At 41.6% G+C, this 22,957-nt stretch overlaps 1 protein-coding gene across 6 annotated transcripts in view; it reads right to left on the reverse strand.

Annotated features, from left to right (window-relative positions):
• HSF2BP (heat shock transcription factor 2 binding protein) overlaps positions 1–22,957 on the reverse strand; it is a 77,475-nt gene that overhangs the window by 33,448 nt on the left and 21,070 nt on the right. For all 6 annotated transcript variants that reach the window (XR_014023129.1, XR_014023130.1, XM_081302675.1 and 3 more), the window contains exons 5-8: positions 22,155–22,304; positions 20,051–20,183; positions 10,148–10,265; positions 2,345–2,448 (exon numbers count right to left, since the gene is read on the reverse strand). Coding sequence is in view for 4 of the 6 variants with exons in the window: in XM_081302675.1 (XP_081158801.1) it covers positions 2,345–2,448; positions 10,148–10,265; positions 20,051–20,183; positions 22,155–22,304 (505 nt within the window). In the remaining 2 variants the exon portion in view is untranslated. The remainder of the gene's footprint in view (positions 1–2,344; positions 2,449–10,147; positions 10,266–20,050; positions 20,184–22,154; positions 22,305–22,957) is intronic.

A 22,957-nucleotide genomic window follows, 5' to 3' on the forward strand; every position in this document is an offset into this window, starting at 1 on the left:
CTTGATTTGGGCAATGCACTCACTCTACACCAAAACCATGATTCCTAGAAGAGAAAGAAGATATATTAAATTTTACCAAAATCAAAATTGATTTTGCTCTCTTTAGAAATGCTCATTAAGAGAACAAAAGGCATGCCATAAACTGTGAGAAAATGTGTTTTACTACATACCTGACAAAGACTCATATATAGAACATGCCAAGAATTCTTGATAACAAGAAATAACCCAGGGACTGGGGTTATGGCTCAGAGCAAGAGAGCTCACCTAGCATGCATGAGGCACTGGGTTCAATCTTCAGCACCAATAAAAATAAAATAAAGGCATTGTGTCCACCTACAGCTAAAAAATAAGTGTTTAAAAAAAAAAAGAAATGGGGGCTGGGGATGTGGCTCAAGCGGTAGCGCGCTCGCCTGGCATGCGTGCGGCCCGGGTTCGATCCTCAGCACCACATACCAACAAAGATGTTGTGTCCGCCGAGAACTAAAAAAATAAATAAATATTAAAAAAAAAAAAAAAAGAAATAACGTTAAATAAAAATAAATAAATAATGGTTAAATTAATAGTTTTTTTTTTAAAGAGAGAGAGAGAGAGAGAGAGAGAGGGAGGGAGGGAGGGAGGAGAGAGAATTATTTAATATTTATTTTTCAGTTTTGGGCAGACACAACATGGTTGTTTGTATGTGGTGCTGAGGATCGAACCCGGGCCGCACGCATGCCAGGCAAGCGCACTACCGCTTGAGCCACATCCCCAGCCTAATAATAGTGTTAAATAAAAAAAATAAATAATGGCAAAAGACAGAAATAGACATTTCATCAAAGAAGATACATGGGGCTGGGGATGTAGCTCAGCAGAAGAGCACTTGCCTAGCATTTTTTAGGTCCTGGGTTCTGTCCCCAGCACTGCCAAAAAAGGAAAAAAAAAAAAAGAAAAAGAAAAAAGTAGCAGCAGCAATACCTATACAAATGGCAAAGAACCAGTGAAAAAAATGCTTGACACCATTAGTGACAACAAAAATGCATGCTAACCACAGTGGGGTACCCACTGTAGTACTCTACTTCACTACTCGACTGAACACAACTGAACAAGAGGACTGGACCAAGCACTGGTGAGGATATGCTAAACTAGAATGGTTTAGTCACTCTGGAAGACAGTTTGCTAGTTTCATAAAAACTGACAGACAGGGCTGGGGGTGTAGCTCAGTGGTAGAGCACTTGCTTAGCATGCCCAAGGCTCTAGATTCCAACCCCAGCACCACAAAAATAAAAAACAAAAAGAGAAAAATTAACATTCACCTATCATACAACTCAGCCACTTTACTCCCTAAATATTTACCCAAGAGAAATAAAAGTACATGGCCATTCAAAGACCCATGAAAGAATGCTCATAGTAGCTGTACCTGCAATAGCCCAAAGATGGAGATGACCCAAATATCCAACAAACAGCAGCCGAATAAATACACCATGATACATCTTCATAAGACAATACTACTTAGTAATAAGTAATGAACTATTAACGCACATAAAAACATGGGTGGGTCTCAAAAAAATCATGCTGAGTGAAAGAAGCTGGCAGAAAAGAATACAAACTATGATTCTATTTATTTAAAAGCATGGAAAATAAAAACAAAACTACAGTGCAGAAAGTAAATGGCTCTCTGGAAGGAAGGGGGCACAGAGTGCCCAAAGTGCCTTTCTAGGGTAATGGATTTGATCATTACCTTGACTATGGTCATGATTTCATGGATAACTATTTGTATCAAAATTTATCAATTGTTCAACTTTTAATGTATGGGAATTTCTGCATGCCAATCATGCCCTGATAAACCTATTAGAAAAAGTAAGTAGTCACCACCAAGTAGAAGTGAAGCTCAAAAATAGATTTGAATTATGAAACAACAAGGAAAGTCAAATTTTTTTTGCATAAACCACACCCCCAGCCCTAAAGAAAATCTGAACAGACACATACACATAGATAGATATAACTTCAGAGTTGCAATATTTCTCCAATTTCTCTTTTCCCAAATTCTTTATAATGACAGGACTTCTCCTGCTGCAGATACCACATGCAATACTGTTTTGCTCAGAGAGAAAGGGAAGGTATATGCTGTTTTATATAATAATCTTCTCTGTATCATAGCTCACAACACATCCCAACTAAATCAAAAGGAACACTTGAGAATCAGCACTAAAAACCACTTAGCACACCAATGAATTTTCTTAAGTTTGCAGTCATTTGTTAAAGAACTAATGCCCTGAGATAATCACTTCTAGTTTCTAATACACTGATACGCCCTCCCCTGCAGAAGCAGAGCACACAACTGTGCAAAAAGCTGACCACCACTTACCATTCAAAAGCCACCAGAGCAAAGGAATGAATCCAGGGCTCTCACTGATGTATTTCAAGCCTTTCAAATTGATGCTCACATTGTACAGGGACATCAACATTAACCTGAAATGCAAAAGAAAACAGTGTTGACATGCAGGTAAACCCACATTGTATCTCACTCTAACTCTGTCTCCTATTCCAGAGGGCCTGAACATACCCAGAGACTTTCTCCCATCTCAGATGCCCAACTCCACCACCTGGATAGGGCATATATTAAGTTTAAAACACAGGAAGCACTACTCGTCTATGTGAAGTGGGCAACTTCAGCAATGACGCCACACCACCACCTCCTATAGGCTCACATTGCCAAGAGAAATAAGGCAGAGAGGATTCCATGAGAAACCTCATACGCCATATTTCTTGATTGCTCACTCTCTTAGTACCAAACCTGCATTTGTACAGAGGTAATTCTCAAGTCATAAGTGAACCACCTCTAAGTTCAATACAGCCATCTGATATCTAACAGCATCTTCCCATTCATTGACTATGAAGCTTGGCATCAGGCAGCCAGGTCAGCTTCCACCTGGTCTTCACAGAATCCCCATAACACATACCACAGCAAAACTTGTGAAAAAAACAAGACACTACAAGTAACAGCCAGCAAAAGGACCCACTGACAACCAGAACAAAAAAGTTCTCAGCTCCTGCAAGTATCAAATGCAAAACAGAAAACAGATGTTTCATACATGAAAACAATGAAAAGAAATTAAAACATCGCTGGGTGTGATGGTGTACACCTGTAATCCCAGCAGCTCGGGAGGCTAAAGCAGGAGGATCACGAGTTCAAAGCCAGCTCTGCAATGGCAAGACACTAAGCAACTCAGTGAGACCCTGTTTCTAAATAAAATACAAAATAGGGCTGGGATGGGGCTCAGTGGTTGAGTACCTCTGAGTTCAATCCCTGATACCAAAAAAAAGAAAAGAAATTAAAACATGAACAAGAAGCTAGGGCTACTATTATGAATGACTGAGCAATCCAAAAATAACAGAACACAGAAATGAATTATAAAACTGCAAAACTCAAGGGTAACTGGACACTTAGAAAATATTAAACCAAAAACATGGTAGGAAAAAAGGTGGACTGGGCTGGGGATGTGGCTCAAGCGGTAGCGCGCTCGCCTGGCATGCGTGCGGCCCGGGTTCGATCCTCCAGCACCACATACAAACAAAGATGTTGTGTCCGCCAATAACTAATAAATAAATAAATATTTAAAAAAAAGAAAAAAGAAAAAAAGGTGGATGACAGGACAGTGAAAATGTCCAACATTCTTCCAATTAGGATTCTGAAAAGAACAGAAAGAATGGGAGAGGAAAAAGTTTGTTTCAGAAAGATAAAGGCAAAAACTCATCCAGAAACAAGCAAATCTAAACCCTCAGATTCAAAAGGCACACAAAAAATTTCACAAACATAAACGCAAACCTAAACATCACAATTCAACTACAGGTCACCAAAGATTTTATAGCAGCCAGAGAAAAGACACATCACCTATAATGGGGCAAGTGCACTGAAGCTGGGCTCTTGACAACAAAAATGGGAACCAAAGACAGGAAGAGCACAGCTTCCAAGTACAGAGGCACTTACAGCAGATTTAGAATTGTAAACCCACCAAAAGCAGTTTCAGCAAATGAGGTTAAGTAAAAATATTACCAAAGAAAACCTCAGAGATGTTACCACCAACAAACCTGAACTAAAAGAATTTGAAGAACAGACTTCAGAAACTAAGAAAATGATCTCAGAAGATCTCTGTGAGCTATAAGGAAAAGCATCGACCAGGACAGGAGAGAGGCATTAATGCTTTCAGGTGTGTAACAAAGCACAATTTTAAAGGGCTTATCACTAAAAAAAAAAGAGAGAGAGAGAGAGATAACTTTCAAGATCCTTGGAAAGATAATGGACATCAAAAAAGATCTCAGCGAATTCCACAGAAGAAAAAAGGAAGAAGGAAAGTGGGAGGAAGGGGATAAGGGGTTGGAGAGATTAGAAAAAGAACTCAGAAAAAAAGTCATAATAAACAGAAACAAAACATGGACAAAATAAACACAAACCCAAGAATCTCACTAGCTGCAAATGTCAATGGGATATTCCTAGTAAAATGCACAGATGAGTGACTATTACACTAGATGAGACACTAAATCAATGATCTTTCTTGTGTGTGTGTGTGGGTGTGTGTATGTGTGTGTATGTGTGTATGCTGCTAGGGATTGAACCCAGGGCTTTGTGCATACAAGGCAGTCACTCTACCAACTGAGCATGTACTGCAGACTCTCAGAAGCCAAAGGGGAGAGTGAGTCCACTGATCTCTGGGCAAAGCTAACGGCCCACTAGGACAAGCATCTGATAAAGAGATACTGCACCAGAGACCAAAAGGCCCACAAAGCCCAAGATATTTTTTATCTAACCCTTTACAGAAAAAAAATCTGCCCATTTCTGATTTACAGTATGAAAACAGACAAATCAATCTTCTCTAGAGGTCAAAAAGCAGAGTTACTATCTGGTGATAACTGTAACATGAGGCAAACCTCAGAAAGTAAGTTCAGCTCCATTGTCATTTAGCTTTAGGGTGCGAAAACCAACTCACAAAATGACAAATGTCTTTAAAATTTCATATCTGATCAAAACTCATCAATCTTAAGAAGCTAAAGTGGAACAAATGTACCTGAGGCAAACATAGTACCACCTGAGACCCCACATCACCAGGTCATACCTCTCAGAAGACCACTAACCTCTAGGTCACAAAGAAGCTGGCAGAACACAAACCCAGAATGTGTTTTTTGTGCGTGTGCTTTCTCTATATGACACTTTCAATGTAACCAAAACTGTCTGTAAATAATGCATCAAGTTTCTACCTGTCAAGTCAAAAGAGACTGCCATCCAAACCACCCTTCTTGTATTGAGACATTAAAAACAGACTTCTTTTCCTTTCAGGATTACTGATGTGTTTACTAAAATTCTTTGGAAACACAATCATATTTAAAGATTCTTTTCAACTGGCGTCAAATCAGTCCTTGCGTAAAGAAGGGGTAAGAATACCAAAAGGCACAGAGAGATTTTGGACAGCTTTTGACAGACAGCAAACATGGGTGACCATAACCCATAAAACAGAAAAGACAAAGCTACACCAGCAGCCTGGACAGGGGGGATTCTTGGTCCTCAGGTGTGAGGACTGAGTGAGCAGCTGACCTCACTGATCACACTGCACTCCCAGGCCCTCCCTGGGTACCAAGCCTGAGGACAGAGAACTGTGCAAAAACACAGCAGTGCTGCCCAGAATGGCAAGGCATGAGGTAGAAGCAAAACACACTGGACACGGAAAGGCATGGGCTTTTTATCTGCCTCTCCATGACTGCTTCCATAATACTGCCACTCCCCTAGGGCATTTTGAGGAAACACTTCTAGAAGCATCTTCAACTAATACTGACCTCTTCTCTCTGGAAATTCCTTGGACTCTTCTCTGCAGACAGTTTGATGTGGACCCCAGCATGCTGATGGGTCGTCATAACACAACAGGGAGGTTTTGAAAAGGCCTCAGAAAAGCCAGTGGAAAGAGACCTGAACATGCTGACTTGAACACAACCCTAGAGGACAGCCAACTAAAAGCAGGGAGGGAGAGCTGTTCACAAACATATACATGTTCCACATACTTCTCCTGACACAAGAGAGAAGAGAGAGGGTAGGTGGGCACAAGGGAGGAAGCCACCAGGGTGAGTCAGCCCATACTCACACTCTCTGTTCTCTGCATGCATTTGACACCCATCTATGAAGAAGATGTAGCAGAGATGAACTGGAGCTCACCCAGAGTGCCCCAAGTCTGCCTTGACCCTGCAGAAACAATAGTAAGAACAAAACAGGATCCAAAGAGTGCTGAGCCCCAGCAGAGGGTGAAATAACACAAATCCACACATTTGGGGACCTTCTTAAAGCATCACATAGCAGTCCTAGTGATAGGGAAGGAGAAGGTAGATGACTGACCTGGCTTAAGGTTGAACCTGTGTAGAGATGGGATGCATGCACAGGGGTAGATGGTATGATGAGGAGGCAGAGGGACTGAGGGGCAGGCTGAACACACAGCAGTGTTGACTACCTCAGGGCAGCTAGGTCACAAGAGCACCAACCACGGTAAAGACCACATCAAATCTGGGGAACCAAAGAAGGCAAGAGACTTGGAGTCAGATTGCTAAAGGAATCATCCCCCAGGATGTTCCAGCAACTGGAGATGGAATCCAGGAGAAGGAAACTAATAAGTCAATCCTTTATAAAAGAAGGGAAGTGCTTTGATGGTCAGAAAAGAACAGTGATGAGGGCTGGGGTTGTGGCTCAGTGGTAGAGAGCCTGCCTTACATGTGTGAGGCACTGGGTTCGATTCTCAGCAGCACATATAAATAAATACATGAATAAAAAAAGTCCATCAACAACCAAAAAAAAACATTAAAAAAGAAAAGGACAGTGATGAGAAAGGATGTGGATGTGGGAAGGTACTGGGGGATGAAATTCATCTCATTATGTTATGCATTTATACAAATATGGCATAATGAATCCCACTGGTACATGTAAAAATAAACTTTGAAGAAAGGGTGAATGTGCAGATAACTGATTGCTTGAATTTGGGAGGAGAATTTTTTTATGAGTAGAAGAGAGATGGCCTTTAGAAAGCCAGCAACTACAGAAAGCTAACTCCATCTCAGTCTGAGGCACCAGCTGCTAAAAAGGAGTGGAGCAGAGTAAGCTTCAGTTTAGGCAAGGCAGGAGAGGCCCAGTAAAGCCGCTTATTTACAGCACAGCAAAAGTCCTGTTCCAGAGGGCTCAAGGTGGGGGGTCAGCAGTGCAGATGATGGTCAGGAGAAGAGACACCCCGGAAAAGAGAGAGGCAACCAATCAAAGCACAGATCAGGAGGCAGCCAACCACTCGCAGGAAGATGTCACAGGATAGTGCTGCCAAGACCCCAAGCTACTAGAGGCTAATCATCTGCATACAACACTGGCAGGCTGCTGAGAAAGGAAGTAAATGGCTTGGCAGGCAATTCCTCCCAAGCCCACTGCAATCGACAGGAGCTTACTAGAACCCAAAGACACAGAACTCCAAGGACTAGACCCCAGAGGCTAGCAAGGACCCAACCCTGACACAAAGCCTCACCTTGAAGCTGCAGGAGGGCCCCTCAACATCGACCCTGTAGAGACCACAGAAGCAAAGAAGGCAAGGAAGGGATCAGCATCCAGAACCAGGAACTGCAGCATATAATTATGAACATGAGACACAACAGGAAATGGACAGAGGGCATGGGCAGGTGACTCAGGGAAGGACTCTCACTGACAGGGAAGAGGCAGGAAGACAGTATGGGATACAACAATGTAGCAGTGACAAGGACACGGGGCAGACACACTGCAGGTGGAAGTATGCACACTGACAGCACTGCACAGTACTGAAGAAGGGAATGTTCTGCCTCTCAAATACTACACTTCTAAGAAAACCCTTGGACTCACACAGGTTAGCCAGGAGATACCTGCCAAGGGTGCAGCATTCCAGATGCAGAGTAAAACCTGAGAACACCGAATGCCCTTCGGTCAGGGAAAGGATGACCCAAATGTTATCTTTGCTTTGGTATGACATAAGGTACCTAAATGAGATAAACTAGATCCACGGGCCATTTGTAAAACTATCCCCAAAACAAAACTATACATACGTATGTGCTATACTGTAGTACACATATTGCTCATGTGCATAGATGTGTTACACAAAACAATAAATTAACTGAAGTCTGATCCAAACAGCATGGCATAAGCTCACTTGTTTCTACTGAATATAGCTACAAATTCTGAACAGAACACATGGAGCAGCTACTTGAGGTCTCTGAAAAGTAAACAGTAAAAGGAAGATTGGGGAAAAAGAATTTGAAGGCTCAAAAAAACAGCAGCTGCCCTGGCCTGGACTCTCTGGTCCCAAACCCAGCAGCAGCACTGCCCCATAGTACAGCAGGACAAAGTCCCTGATTCAGGCCACAGGAAAGAGAAAGGGGTCTGCTATCAGCCTTGTGATAGCAGTGGGAGCCCCCAGGCAACCCACTCAGCAGAAGGGGACTCTTCCCATCCCTGAAGGATCAGCGCCCCATCCCCTGCTGAGCAGCTGTGGGCAGAGTGGCAGGGATGGCAGCAGCAGGAACACACAACAGGGCACACCAAGCCCTAGCTTTGCAGGGCAGAAGCTAAAAGAGGGAGTTCTAGGTAACCACACAGTTTAAAAGGTATTGTGAAGAGGTAGGGGCTCAGGAAAGTGACTCCACAAAGGTGTAACTCCTGGCCTCTCCCCAAGATATGTGCTTGTGTGGATCTCATTAAAAACAGCCCCCCCCCCAAAAAAAAAAAAAACAGCCCCTAAAGGACTCAAAGAGAAGAGGGACCATCCTTCAGGTCCCACATGGGCCTCCAGCACACACACACAAGGGTGCTAGAAAGATTGCTTTGTCTTATGATATTCAGATAAAGGCTTTTTAGAAACAGGAGTCAGTGAATGCAGCACAAAAAGGCCTTTGGCTACACCTTGCAACTCAAACCTAGCTGGGTGACTGCATTTTCTAAATGGTTTAAGTTAGGCCCAGAGTCTCGTACCACAATGTCCCAAATGCTCAGGATGAAAGCAAAATAACTCAGCATACAGAAACAGGGAGATCCAAACTCAGAGAGGAAAAAGACAATCGAGGGACACCAAAACCAGGATGACAGAGATGCTAGAAGTATCTGAAACAGATTTTAAAGAAGCTATCATTAAATTTAAATTAAAAAAAAAAAAAAGCCTTAGCAATTTGGTGAAACCCTGTCTCAAAACAAAAAATAAAAAGAACTGGAGACATAGCTCAGTAGTAAATTGTCCCTGGGCTCCATCTCTAGCACACACAAAATAAAAGCTCCACTAAGTAACAGTACATGCTGGTGTGGCCAGCAGAACCCTAAAATGGCCCCGTCCTCCCTGGGACTATAAATATACCATACCCTGACATTATATTAAATTATCTGGCAAAAGGGGCTGTGCAGGTATAATTAAGGTTGCTAATTAGCAGACTAAGTTAATTAAAAATGGTTTATGCAGGTATTCCTACTCTAAATACATGTCAGTCAAAGGCAGAGTATCATCTGGCTGGGATAAATGAGGAATCTGAGCAACTTCAAGAGTAAGGGTAATAATGAGTTATATGGCTCAAAGCTGGGGGCCACAGAGAAGGAATGCAGCCAGCCTGGGTAGGATTCAGCCAGCAGCCTGCAGATGTCTGAAGTAGATTCTTCCCCAAGCCTCTGGAAGGAATCCAGCCAGGCACCACCTGGATTTCAGCCCCATGAGACCCCTAAGCAGAGAACGCAGTCAAGCCCGCTCAGACTTCGGACCTACAGAACTATGAGATAATAAATATGTGTTGCTTTACCTACTTACTTTGTCATATTTGTTAGACAATAGAACATAAATACAGATTTTGGTACCTGGAAGTAGGATATTTTCATAACAAATACCTACTGAAGTTCATTTTGAGACCATTCATATAACTCTGAAGTGTCACTTGATAGTATTGAGGACTCACTGATTGTCTAAGGTGAGGACATTCTTTTTCTTAATTTATTTTTCTAAAATACTACTTTAGTGCACCCCTTAAATTCTCCAGGCAACTTATTTCTTCTAGAATGATTACCAGATCAACTATTTACTTGAAGAGAGGCCAAGTCAGCATATTCTAGGTAACATGTAAAATCAACAGGAGTTATTAGCTATTATCTACATACACTTTAAGTTTGGTGCATTGTCCAGGCTTCAAGTCCCCCAGCAGCTGCAACATTGTGTCCAAGAGCACCCTACTGGAATTAACCAAGAATTCACGACCACATGCTATTGCAGCAACATCTGCAACAGAGATGAAACAAAGCGTCAAGATCATACATGCTTCAGAATCTGCAAAATTCTGTCCCGATGGAAGACCTGTTGCTGTTTTTCTCCTAAGAGAACTAAGGAAAAGAGCTGATGAGGCATTAAAAACCACTGTTGTTCACAAAGCGGTCATCCCAGCACCAAGGACAACCACCAGAGTTAGTGAAGTAGGGAGCAATGTCCACGTGAGCAGCAACACCTCCACTGCTTGAGCACCTTGCCCCACAGCAGAGATTGCTGGCTATCAAATCTAAACACAAGGTGGGGGTTCACGACAGTCCTGAGACTGAACAGCCTAAAATCCACTTTTACTCCTGTGAGCATCTTAACTATGGCACAAAACTAAAATAATATGAAAATTGATTCTGAATATATATTTTTCCAAAATGTTATAGTCTGTTGTGATCAGTAAGCATGTTTCTTCATGCCTGAGGCCCAGCCAATCAGCATGGAGACCAGACCAAGTCGTTACACAGGGTCCAGGGGCTATTGCTGGCCCTGTCAACATCCCCAAATACCTGTGACCCAAGTACATGATGTACCTATGCAAAAGAGTTGTCTTTAGTTAGGACTGACAATAAAGCAAGATTCAAAGTGACTAAGAGCTGTACATGGGATGAGTGAGCCAGGGAGAAGCCAGGCAGCACCCTTGTCTTTCTCCTGGCTCTAATGGGATGTTTTAGGGATCCACAGTTAAGTGGGATGTCTCCTCTGCTGCTGGTAAATATCCTCTACCAGGGCTGGGGATGTGGCTCAAGCGGTAGCGCGCTCGCCTGGCATGCGTGCGGCCCGGGTTCGATCCTCAGCACCACATACCAACAAAGATGTTGTGTCCGCCGAAAACTAGAAAATAAATATTAAAAATTCTCTCTCTCTCTCCTCTCTCACTCTCTCTTTTTAAAAAAAAAAAAAGTACATGTTAATCAAATGTTTCAAAAAAAAATATATATCCTCTACCAGTTTAAGGAAGTTTTCTTCTATTTTTAGTTTGCTAAGAATAATAAAAAATGGAGGAAGAATTTTATACTTATCCTGCCTTCAATTAATCATAATCTTTTTTTTTTTTTTTAAGAGAGAGTGAGAGAGGAGAGAGAGGGGAGAGAGAGAGAATTTTTAATATTTATTTTTTAGTTCTCGGCGGACACAACATCTTTGTTTGTATGTGGTGCTGAGGATCGAACCCGGGCTGCACGCATGCCAGGCGAGCGCGCTACCGCTTGAGCCACATCCCCAGCCCAATTAATCATAATCTGACTGCAAAATATAAAATTTCATTGATGCTACCACATCAACTGTACAGAGTCAGATTTTTCATGTTTCTGTTTATTTTGTTTATCTGGGTTGAGAAGAACCATGCGAGGTATATAAAATCTCCAAATCTACTGTAACTTTTCCCATTTCTCCTTGTATTTCCAGCATTTTGGCCTCATAATTGCTATGTCACTTGGTACATAACTTCACAATAGCCCTAACTTTATCAAGGACAAAACCATTCCTTGACATAAACTTACCTTCTGTGTTTAATTCATTTTAACCTGACAACTGTATTATCTAGCCAGTGATACATTCCAGCTTTACTAAAGAAATATTTTTTAAGGGAAAATGAAGCAGTTAAGCATTTGGCATCATTAATATACAGAAGGGAAATCTAAAGAACTTTTCAAGGAGAAGCAGCATTCAGGAAAGCCCAGAAGACTGCCATCAAAACCCACCAGGAACCATCAGCCAGCCGTAACTCTAGTAGCTAGCCCACAAGGACGTCTCCGCAATAAGCCATTCCCCAACATAAAGAGCCGAGGTGTCCCTTCTACTGTGACTCATTTGTAACCACAGAACACAGCAGAATTAATGCTGTGTACCATCACTAGGTAGGATGAAGCCTCATGTTCCCACCTTGGTCCCTTGTCCACTTGCTCTAGGAGCCTGCACTACCTGGGGCTGCCATGATGAAGAGACTACACAGAGAGAGGACACTGATGTGACCCAGAGATTCCACCAGGTTAGAGAGAAAAAAGACACCCACCAGCCCTCACTGTCCCACCCTACAGCAACTTGAGACATCCCAGCTGAGGGCTTAGATATTAGAGAGTAGCAGTAAATTTTCCTGCCCAGTCCTGATCAAGTAAAAGAAATTTTGTTCATGTTAAGACTTGACATTTTGGAGTGGTTTGCTACATAGCAATAGTAAAACAGGAACACTACTACTTCATCACTGAAAATAAAGAGCAGAGCAAAAAAAAAAAAAAAAAATCATTATCATAGCAGGCAACAACTCCCAGCACACCAGACTTTCTGGCAAATGAGGTCCCATATCATACCCAGTACTGTAATAGCAAATACCAATTTTGCATTTCACTATATCATATGAATAATTAAGCACAAACCGAAGCATAAAATCTGAATAAACTTCTACAGATAGTAAGTACCAAGATTCATCAACCTGTCAGAATTCACATTTATCTTACATCATAGTTGGCACTTTATTTACCAATATCTAATCTGTCTGGAATACTTACCTGTGAGTCAACTCAAGACATAGAATTGACTATTATCATCCACCATAAACAAAGAACTGGTTTGATTTTCTATTAAAATGTTTTTTTTTTTTGGTTTTTTTTTTTTTAAATATTTATTTCTTTTTAGTTCTCGGCGGACACAACATCTTTGTTGGTATGTGGTGCTGAGGATCGAACCCGGGCCGCACGCATGCCAGGCGAGCGCGCTACCGCTTGAGCCACATCCCCAGCCCCTAAAATGTTTTTCTCTTTATTCACTTTCATTAAAATGTTTTAAAGGTATTTCTAGAGATTACTGTAGTGATTATATAATTTTTAAAAATGAGTCTGATGTAAGGTATAAATACTGAAAAGATATGTAGATTGAGATGTATTATGTTGAATATTTTTGCTTTGGGTTGTAATAATCTTTTCAGCAATAAAGATAATAAGAGAGGGGCTGAGATTGTGGCTCCTCGGTAGAGCACTTGCCTAGCACGGGCGGGACCCAGGTTCGATCCTCAGCACCACATAAAAACAAAGGCATTGTGTTGTGTCTTGTGTCCATCTACACCTAAAAAATAAATATTTAAAATAATAATAATAATAATAATAAGAGAGTACTAGTATAATGATAGACACACCAATCAATGGCAGAACTGAAGGTTCCAAGATAAACCTTACATTTAAGGCCAATTAACTCTCCACAAGGGTGCCTCAACAATTCTGTGGAGAAAGGATAAAAGAATAACCTTTTCCACAAATGCATGTGCACAGGTACTAAGCCAGATCCCTTCCTCCACTATACAAAAATTAATTCAAAATGTATCAAAGACCCAAATGTAACAGCTAAAACTATAATAAATTCTTACAAAGAAATACAGGAGTAATACCTTATGACCTTGAATTAAACAATGTTTTGTGAATTGTGAATTGCTGCCAAAGTTGCTATAAACAGCTAAACCCACTCCGACCTCTCTCAGCTTCCTCTTGCAAAGAAAGCCTGAGACAGGACCTCTCCCAAATCTGGAGAGAAGTGAAGGGGGCAAGGCAGGGGCAGGACAGGGGAGAAGTCAGGAAGTGTGCAAAGGTGGACCAGAGGCAAACACCAGGGACATGGATCTCTGCCCTACCCCTAGAGGCCACAAGAACATCAATGAAAGACCAGGTGTCCTAGAGACATTTCAGGCCTTCCTGCAGTAAAGCATCTGCTTTCTGCCAGGCTGGGTCAAGGTCCCTTGACTCTGCCTTCTGGGCACACTAGCCCTGAGCCAAGAAGCCTTTGATGGCAGCCACCAGCTTAGAGACTTGCTCTCCATAGCCATTATCTCTCTTCTTAGAGTGAACTAACTTCCCAACTACCAAAGAACCCAGTGAGCTAGAGAGTCCCTTGCGGCAGAGGTACAGGTAGTTGGGAATTCATCTTCTAGTCTCTCCCTGAATTAGAGATACCTGGGCTTGTAGCCTCAAATGCCACAGTACTCAGGCTGCGAGAGTCATGATCAGGATCTCTGCATCCACAGTAAGTGGAACCTGGAGTTGGGTACCACCCCGCTGAGACTCAGATTAAGGCTTTTTGGAAACAGGAGTCACTGACCTAACTGAGATCCACAGATGCACAACATTTGTGACAATGGTTTCTTAATGACACCAAAAGCATGAGCAATTGATGGAAAGATAAACTGGATATAATCAAAAATAAAAAGTTTGTGTTTCATAATACACTTTTGAGAAAGTGAGAAGAACTCACAGAATCAGAGAAATATCTGCAAATCATATATTCAACAAGGCACTAATATCTAGAATATACACAGAGCTCTTACAACTCAATAATTAAAAAGATAGTCCGATTTAAAAACAAGCAATGGAGTTGAACAGATATTTCTCACAGGAGATATTACAAATAGACAATGAGCACATGAGAAGATGTTCTCAACATCATCAGCCACCATGGCTATGAAAATCAAAACCACAATCATACACCACTTTATATCTACTAGGATAGCACTAATCAAAAAGTCAGATACCAAATGTTGGGAAGGATATGGAAAAACTGGAGCCTGCACACGCTGCTGGTGGGAATGTAAAGTGGTGTGGCCACTGTGGAAAAATAGTCTGACAATTCTTCAAACAGTGGAACTGACCCAACAATTCCACTCATAGCTATATACTTAATAAGAAAAAACACATGAAAATATACCCACACAAAAATCTGCACAAACATATCTGTACAATCCTTATTCAGAATAACTGAAAAGTGGAAAGAACCCAAATGTCCATCAATTGATATATGGGCAAACAAAATATGGAATACTCATTCATTGGAATATTACTCATCCACGAAAAGGAAGAAAGCACCGATATGTACTACAATGTGAATGAACTTCAAAAATATCCTGTCAAGTGAAATAAGCCAGACCAAAAAGAGCAAATGAAGGGTCACACACTGCATGATTTCATTTATAGAACCAAAACAGGCAAATCTATAGAGAAAAAAGCTTGATTTTTGGATGCCCATGCTGAATGCCAGGAATGCGGTGATGACTAAAGTAAATGAGGTTTCTTTTGAGATGACAAAATGTTTTAAAAAACTGTGATATGAATGCACAACTATATGAATATACTAAAAGCCATTCAAATAATGTACTTTAACCATGAATTATCCAATTCACATATGGCATATGAACTGTACCTCAATTGAGCTATTTAAAAGTAAATTAACGGGGCTGGGGATGTGGCTCAAGTGGTAGCGCGCTCGTCTGGCATGCGTGCGGCCCGGGTTCGATCCTCAGCACCACATACCAACAAAGATGTTGTGTCCGCCGAGAACTAAAAAAATAAATATTAAAAAATTCTCTCTCTCTCTCTCTCTCTCTCTCTCTCTCTCTCTCTCTCCTCTCTCACTCTCTCTAAAAAAAAAAAAAGTAAATTAACAATAATGATAGAAATATAATTTTCATGTATAATGTACTACTGGGTTGCTACTACTCATCCTGGACCTATCTTCTATAAACCTCTTTTACATGCAAACACTAACACCACACTCTATTAAAAAAAAAAAAAATTAGTAAAATTCTGTATGTTTTCTCTAACATTAACATTCTATAGCCCTGTTTTTGCTGTTTGGTTTTTGTTTCTTTGTATTTTCCTGAGCAGGTAGTGACAAGTTTCTTATCAATTCATTTACTTAGCTCTTGGGGGAACAGGAAAGAGTCAAAGGCTGTGGAGCTCTGCCTCTGTGCACTGTTTAGAGGAAACCCCCTAGAACTGAAGGGAATGTTGGTCCTGCTGGGAAGTGATTCCTCAAATTCAATTTTCCTACCACTACAGGTAACCTCGCTTCTGTGCAAAAAGTCAGCTCAGAGAGAAGCACCTGTGACTGGAAGGCTGTCTGAAAGAGTTGAGTCTACTGCCCCCTGTTGGATGTCACTAGTCTACAAGAGGCAAAGGATTCTGTCAGATATTCCCACGTCTCTTACAACTTGCTCATGCTCTGCATGCAAAATCTGCTTCTGCCCAATTAGCTAACCTTCCACTGCAGAGTGAGTACTGTTAGGAAGTCCAGTAAGAAAAATCAATGGTAAGGTATACAGTGATATGCTTTGCTTCCAGTCAAATGCTATAACTTATTGCTCAACAAGAAGAAAAACCTCCAAACACAAGTCCCTGTGTCCCTGTGGTTATCTGCAAGCACAGGCCCTGCTTCTTTAATTAGTTCAGACTTTCTCCCACAATGCTACACTGCACTCACTATAAGAATACTCCCAGAATCTTTCATTTTTCCTGACCTGTAACTGTTATTCTAGTGCCACAATGAGAAAAACACTTCTTCCTTCTCTGGGACACACCCCTGCAAAATTTTTTCTTTCTTTTTTTTTTTTTTAAAGAATAATTTTTTTTTTAGAGAGAGAGAGAGAGAGAGAGAGAGAGAGAGAGAGAATTTTTAATATTTTTTTTTTTTTTTAGTTATCGGTGGACACAACATCTTTGTTGGTATGTGGTGCTGAGGATCGAACCCGGGCCGCACGCATGTCAGGCAAGCGCGCTACCACTTGAGCCACATCCCCAGCCCCCCTGCAAAATTTTTTCACCAGAGATTCATTTTGCAAATGGCAGATAAAAGGTACTGCAGAGCAGGGTATGGTGGCATGTGCCTGTAGTCCCAGCAACTCTGGAGGCTGAGACAAGAAGATTGCTTGAGCCCAGGAGTTTGAAACCATAGGAAACCTTGTCTCAAAATATTAAACAGAAGGATAATTTTGAGAGGATCATAAAACTGTTGCATACACAACTTATAGTTGATATGAATATTATATGTGATTCAAGAAATAATCAAGGACTGGGGTTGTAGCTCAGTGGTAGAGTGATCTCCTTGCATGTGTGAAGCACTGGGTTTAATCCTCAGTACCACATAAAAAATAAATTAAAAAATAAAGGTATCGTGTTCATCTACAACTAAAAAAATTTTTTTTTTTTAAAGAAATAATCAAGGAATTAACCAGGCTCCCAGAATATCTATGAGGAAAAACCTACACACTTAGACAAAACATCCAGATAAATCACTGTCAGTCTTCATCTTAGCTTCTCAGACACCATCTACCACTGAAGCCATCCAAGTCTTAGGCCAACTGTGACCAGCTTAAAAAAAAAAAAAAGTAATTCCTATACCAGGTCCTGCAACCACCTAACAACACTTATTTTAAAACACTAACAGTCAAAGACGTAGATCTCCTAAGATCTATGAACAAATACCAAATTCATAATCCCCCTTTCAAAGGCAGACCTAACCCCAATACCACCCCTCTCCTCATCCACCTGAAGCTAATTTTTTTTTTTTAACAGAAACAGCATGGCACACAGCATGGTGCCCCATTCTCTAAAGATGGAAAAGTCAACAATACCCAGAAAGTTAGTCCACCAGAAATCCAAGCTACTTCATTCAAGTCTTCAGCCCAGATGTGCCCATGTAAAGGACACATGGAGCCCCACAGGGTCTCTCTGATCCAAGATGTATTAATCTCCTCTGCCACTCCACTAATCCAGAAAACTCTAAGGCTGAGCTAACTAAAGAGGAGACATAAGTTTCCAAATGAAAACTCCTAATCCCACCAACAATAACTCATGATAGAGGCCCCAGCCTGTTAACTGAAAGAAGAACATGATCTAAGCAACGTTTACAATTATCCAAGCCGGTCTCTGAAAGACATATAAGAGAATTCTGTGACTAAACAGATAATATAGATAACAAAAGTCAAATTCTTCTCAACTAGCAAGAACACTCATATAATGAGACAACATCTAACATGTCAGAACCACACCCACAGAACACAGAAACCAAAGAGCCTTCAGTGATCTCAACAGACTTCTCAACAACCACCTCCAGTACCCAGATGACCATGAAGTTCTCTCTCTACATGAACGAGAGTTCAGGCCATGGCTAGGGCAGTAGTTCTCAAAGTGGCATGGGCAGGGGGATGACATTTGTGTGGCTGCACTTGAGATTTGCTACTGGCCTCCAACAGGCAGATGTGAAGGACAAGGCTAAACATCTTACAATGCATAGGACAGCCTGCCAACAGAATTATTGAGCCCAAAGGAGACAGGCTATCCAAGACATTCAGTCCTGGAAGGCCCACAACCTATCAGAGCCAGTCCTCTGATCCAGCAGCCCAGGCCCACAGTCACTGGCCTCAGAGCACGTGCAACTCAGTGGACCTCAATACAGCCTTTAGTCCTCATGCCAGGATCACTGTTAGGAGGACCAACTGGAAATACACAACCCTTTCCTTATAGTCAACTAACTGATGATCAACTACACACGGGGCTCCTCCTCATGGGAAGGTGCATCAGTGCAACACTTTCTCCCCACCCAGCACACCTGACTGATGACACAGTGCCTCACAGTGATGTCCCTGGCTCAATTCAGTGCCCAGAGAAGGCCTTGTAGAAAACACACACTGCAAAACCTGACACCATGCTGCTTACAGGGGACAGGGTAGTGCCTTGTCTTGGAAACACATGGGGGCAGGAACAGGCTAGCTGTGAGATGGTCCAGGTCAAGGCTACAGAACACCTTCCTTCCCACAGAGCCGCCCTATGCCAGCTCCCTCTCCATTGCCTAGAGTCTGAAATATTTCTGCTCATCTCTCCTGACAGATGATCCAACAGTTGACCACAGAAAAAGCAGAAGGAAACTGTGCCCATCATGCACAAACTGAAAATCAGCTCTCTACAAACTCACCTTACTTCCAGAAGGTTCAATGACCGTGGTAAGGATCCTGACAGTCCCCAATGGTCCCCCTAGAGTTTGAGCAGCATGAGGACCAAATGGGGCTCAAAGAATCAACCTATGGGCTAGGGATGTGGCTCAAGCGGTAGCGCGCTCGCCTGGCATGCGTGCGGCCCGGGTTCGATCCTCCAGCACCACATACAAACAAAGATGTTGTGTCCACCAATAACTAAAAAATAAATATTAAAATTCTCTCTCTCTCCCTCTCTTTAAAAAAAAAAAAAAGAATCAACCTATGACCACAACAAAGATACCTGCATACTGAAAAAAGACTGATGTTCCCAAGACATAGAGAAAGTAGACAGGAGAAGGCGAGTACAGCCACGGTGGCAAACAGCCTGGCACTTTTCCTACCTACCTCAAAAAGTGAAGCACAATTGCCACAAGACCCTTCTAATCCACACCCGGATAACTACACACACAGCTGAAAACACAGCCACACAGAAACTTGTACACAAATGTTCACAGCATCACAACAGCTATCACTCATCACAGTTATCCCCTAGAACAGTCTGCTATGGAATTTCACCAGAACTCTCAGGCAAAGACAGAGTTTATGAGCTTCCAGGAGCACTTCACTAGAGACAACCTAAGCTTTGGGAATGTGATAAAATGAGAACTCAAGTGAAGCTCACCTTAAGGCTCCTTACTCCAGCTAGATATTAGTCAAATGATGATAATTCCAAAACACACGTAGCCAAATGTACATTTTAGTTTTTTTACTTCTATTTATACAAATGACAAGCAGAAAACACAAACTACTCTGTTTCCTTAGATCATTCTTAATAACTGATATTTATCAGAATCCCCTGGGTGGGTGACTTTCCAAAATATACACACTTGATACCTACTCCAGATCTATAGTCAGATTCTCCAGGCTGAGGCCCTACGAAGATATCTGAAAATGTCCAGAGGTCACGCCCAACTGTCACCACCTCTGCACATAACAGCCACTAAGTTTGAGAAGAATCACTTACTTGTTACAATTCCAGCCAAAGCAAAAACAAACTGATTTTCATCAGAATCGAGCTCCTTGACATCCCCATCCAGTGACTTCACAAAACTTTCCATTGTCTGGCCAGTGATGTGGAAAAACTTCAAAGCTTTATCCTGAAATTTTGGAAATGGAAGTATCACATCTTTTCCCAGATACTAGTGTAGAAACATTTTTAAAGTGCAGGATACAAAAAACCCTAGTTTTAATTATAGAAGCGATATTTAAAAGTCTATCCCTCTAGTCAGAAACGATGGCACAAACCTGTAATCCCAGCAACTCGGGAGGCTGAATCAGGATTGTAAGTTTAAGGCAAACCTTGGCAACTTAGTGGGACACTCTCAAAATTTATTAAAAAAAAAGGCGGGGGCTGGGCATGTAAATAACTCAGTGATAAAATGCCCCTGGGTTCAATCCCTTGTACTAAAAAAAAAAAAAAAAATTGAAAGTTCAGAGAAAACAGTTTGGGGGAAGTGAAAAGAAGAAAAAATAACCCTGAAGACTCATCGAAAGATATTTATAGATCAATATGAAATAAAGGAAGTTAACACAATGATGAGAGAATTAAGACCAACTGACTCAAAACCATAATGGAGAGCTGGGGTTATAGCTCAGTGGTAGAGCGCTTGCCTAGCACATGAGGGTCCAATCCTCAGCACCACATAAAAATAAAAGTTTTGTGTCCATCTATAACTAAAAATATTTTTTAAAAAAATAATAATAATGGAAACCAAGTAAGGTGGCACATGCCTATAATCCCCAGCTATTCAGGAGGCTGAGGCAGCAGGATCAGAAGTCGGAGGCCAGCCTGGACAACTTAGCAAGATCCTGTCCAAAAAAAAAAAAATTGTCTGAAAATAAAAAATAAAAAGGGCTGGGGATCTACCCCAATGGTAGAGCACTTGCCCAACATGTGCAAGGTCCTGGGTAACCAAAGGAACTTCTTGGGTGATTAAAAGAAATATGCTAAGGCTATACTATGGTGGTCTCAAAGTGAGTTTTCTAAAAACCATGAATCACACAATGGGTGGGTTTTAAGGTATGGAAATCATACTGTACATACTCAACACACTTTTTGAAATATATTCTCATCTCTCTGCCTAAAGTCAAACACCACTATTTCTGTAAGTGCTAAGTAACACACTTCTGGTTCCCTGCCAAAGGCGCCCATACCCCTTGTTCCCTCTGTGCCCAGTCCCAGTCGTGGCATGTGCCACGATCCATGCTATACTCTTTCCCTCAGCTGTCAGCTCTGCCTCAACCACACGGTTCTCACCTGGGACTCTTTCTATCTCCTCCAAAGGGAGTATGCTAATCTTCCTGTCCCATCCAAAACTCCACCACTCCATCTTCTGACCCATCTTCATTCACTGCCAGTTAATCTTCCTAAAATTCTACTCTTGTCCTATCACTCTTATACTCAAAACCCTTAGAGAACCTAGTCCTCCTACCTGTAAGGTAAACTCATCACCCTGGTATCTCAGGTCACAAAACCACATTCCAACCTACCTAGAAAGCCTTATCTCCCACTACCCTCCACTGCGTCAACTGACCTCCTCACTGTCCTACAACAAACAGACTTCTGATCCCATGTTTTTGATTACACTGGCTCTGTCGTCTTGAGCTGCCCTTCCCATTTTCTGCCATCTCTATTCATCAAAGCCCATTTCAAATACTCTTTCTAGGGAGTTTCCCAATATACAGATACATAAAAAATATATACAAAATCTCTAAACACACATGCACCCATGATAATTAACAAATATAATATTCAAAAAACTAAGTACTCCATTATCCATGAGATAAAATACATAAAAGAACTTTAACCTTGTTAAGCTCTTCACATATCAAATGACCATACTAAAGCGGTATGCCCGTGGGTGCTAGGAGACAAGAGATCATGTTTCATCATATTAGATGTCTCCAGAGCACCAAGTTACAAGGGACACTACACAGTAGGTATGTGATGAAAGAATGCAGCTAAAGCAAAAGGACAACAGCATAGATTCAGTCTCTAAATGTTCTGTCTCCTCCAAGTCACAAGAGCACATTCAAACAATACCCGGACGGCCACTGGCCATGCTTACTCCTCCCAGAATGGCTTTGACAACTTCCTCGCTGCTGGAGACACCCCACAGGAGGGTGCAGGCGGCCGCTCCCATTTCTGTACAATATTCTGCCTGCTGTAGGAGCTGTTGCTTTGCTTCATTCAGCTGCTGTCGAAGAGCCAGCTTCTCCTAAATTCACAACAAAATAAAATCAGAAAAACAGACACTAGCATTTGACTTCAAAATTCCTCTTCACAGATATTTTTAAAGAAATGCATGCAGAATCATAGAAAAAAATGGCAAATGAAAACTAGTCCTGAAAGAGTTGCAATCCACATCTAAAAGATAAAACTCCAGTCCTAGAAAAAAACATACTACTGCATTTAACTTTATAAATAACCCAAAGATCTGAACTAACTGCTTTTAAGAGAAGTGAAAACAGGAGGCAAAACTCAGGTCCCAAGTGTCCACAATGAGAACAGCATCACAAGGATGCCTGAGCAAAGTAGCAACCTAAAGTTCAAGCCACTGCCATTAAGAGTGCTACTGCCTCCCAATGGCTCACTCCACTGTCTAAATACCACCTGCCAGAGCAGACACTGAGGTAAAGGTACTCATTCACCCAAATGGACTTGAGGAATATGAGCACCATAAGAAGATTGCTTCCAGGCAAATGCATCCGCAAATCCTCATGAGAATATGATCAAGGTGCTGGTGAATATGAAATACACACCTGTAAAGCCAAACAAGGAACAAATACCAGAGCTAAGAGCAGGCAGGAAAGCTACAGCACAGGTGCAGGAGGGAAAGTAAAGGTGGGTGTCCCACAGACACCCTGGCAC

The sequence above is a fragment of the Spermophilus citellus genome (assembly GCF_964194105.1).
Source record: "Spermophilus citellus genome assembly, chromosome: 7".
Classification (NCBI taxonomy): domain Eukaryota; kingdom Metazoa; phylum Chordata; class Mammalia; order Rodentia; family Sciuridae; genus Spermophilus; species Spermophilus citellus.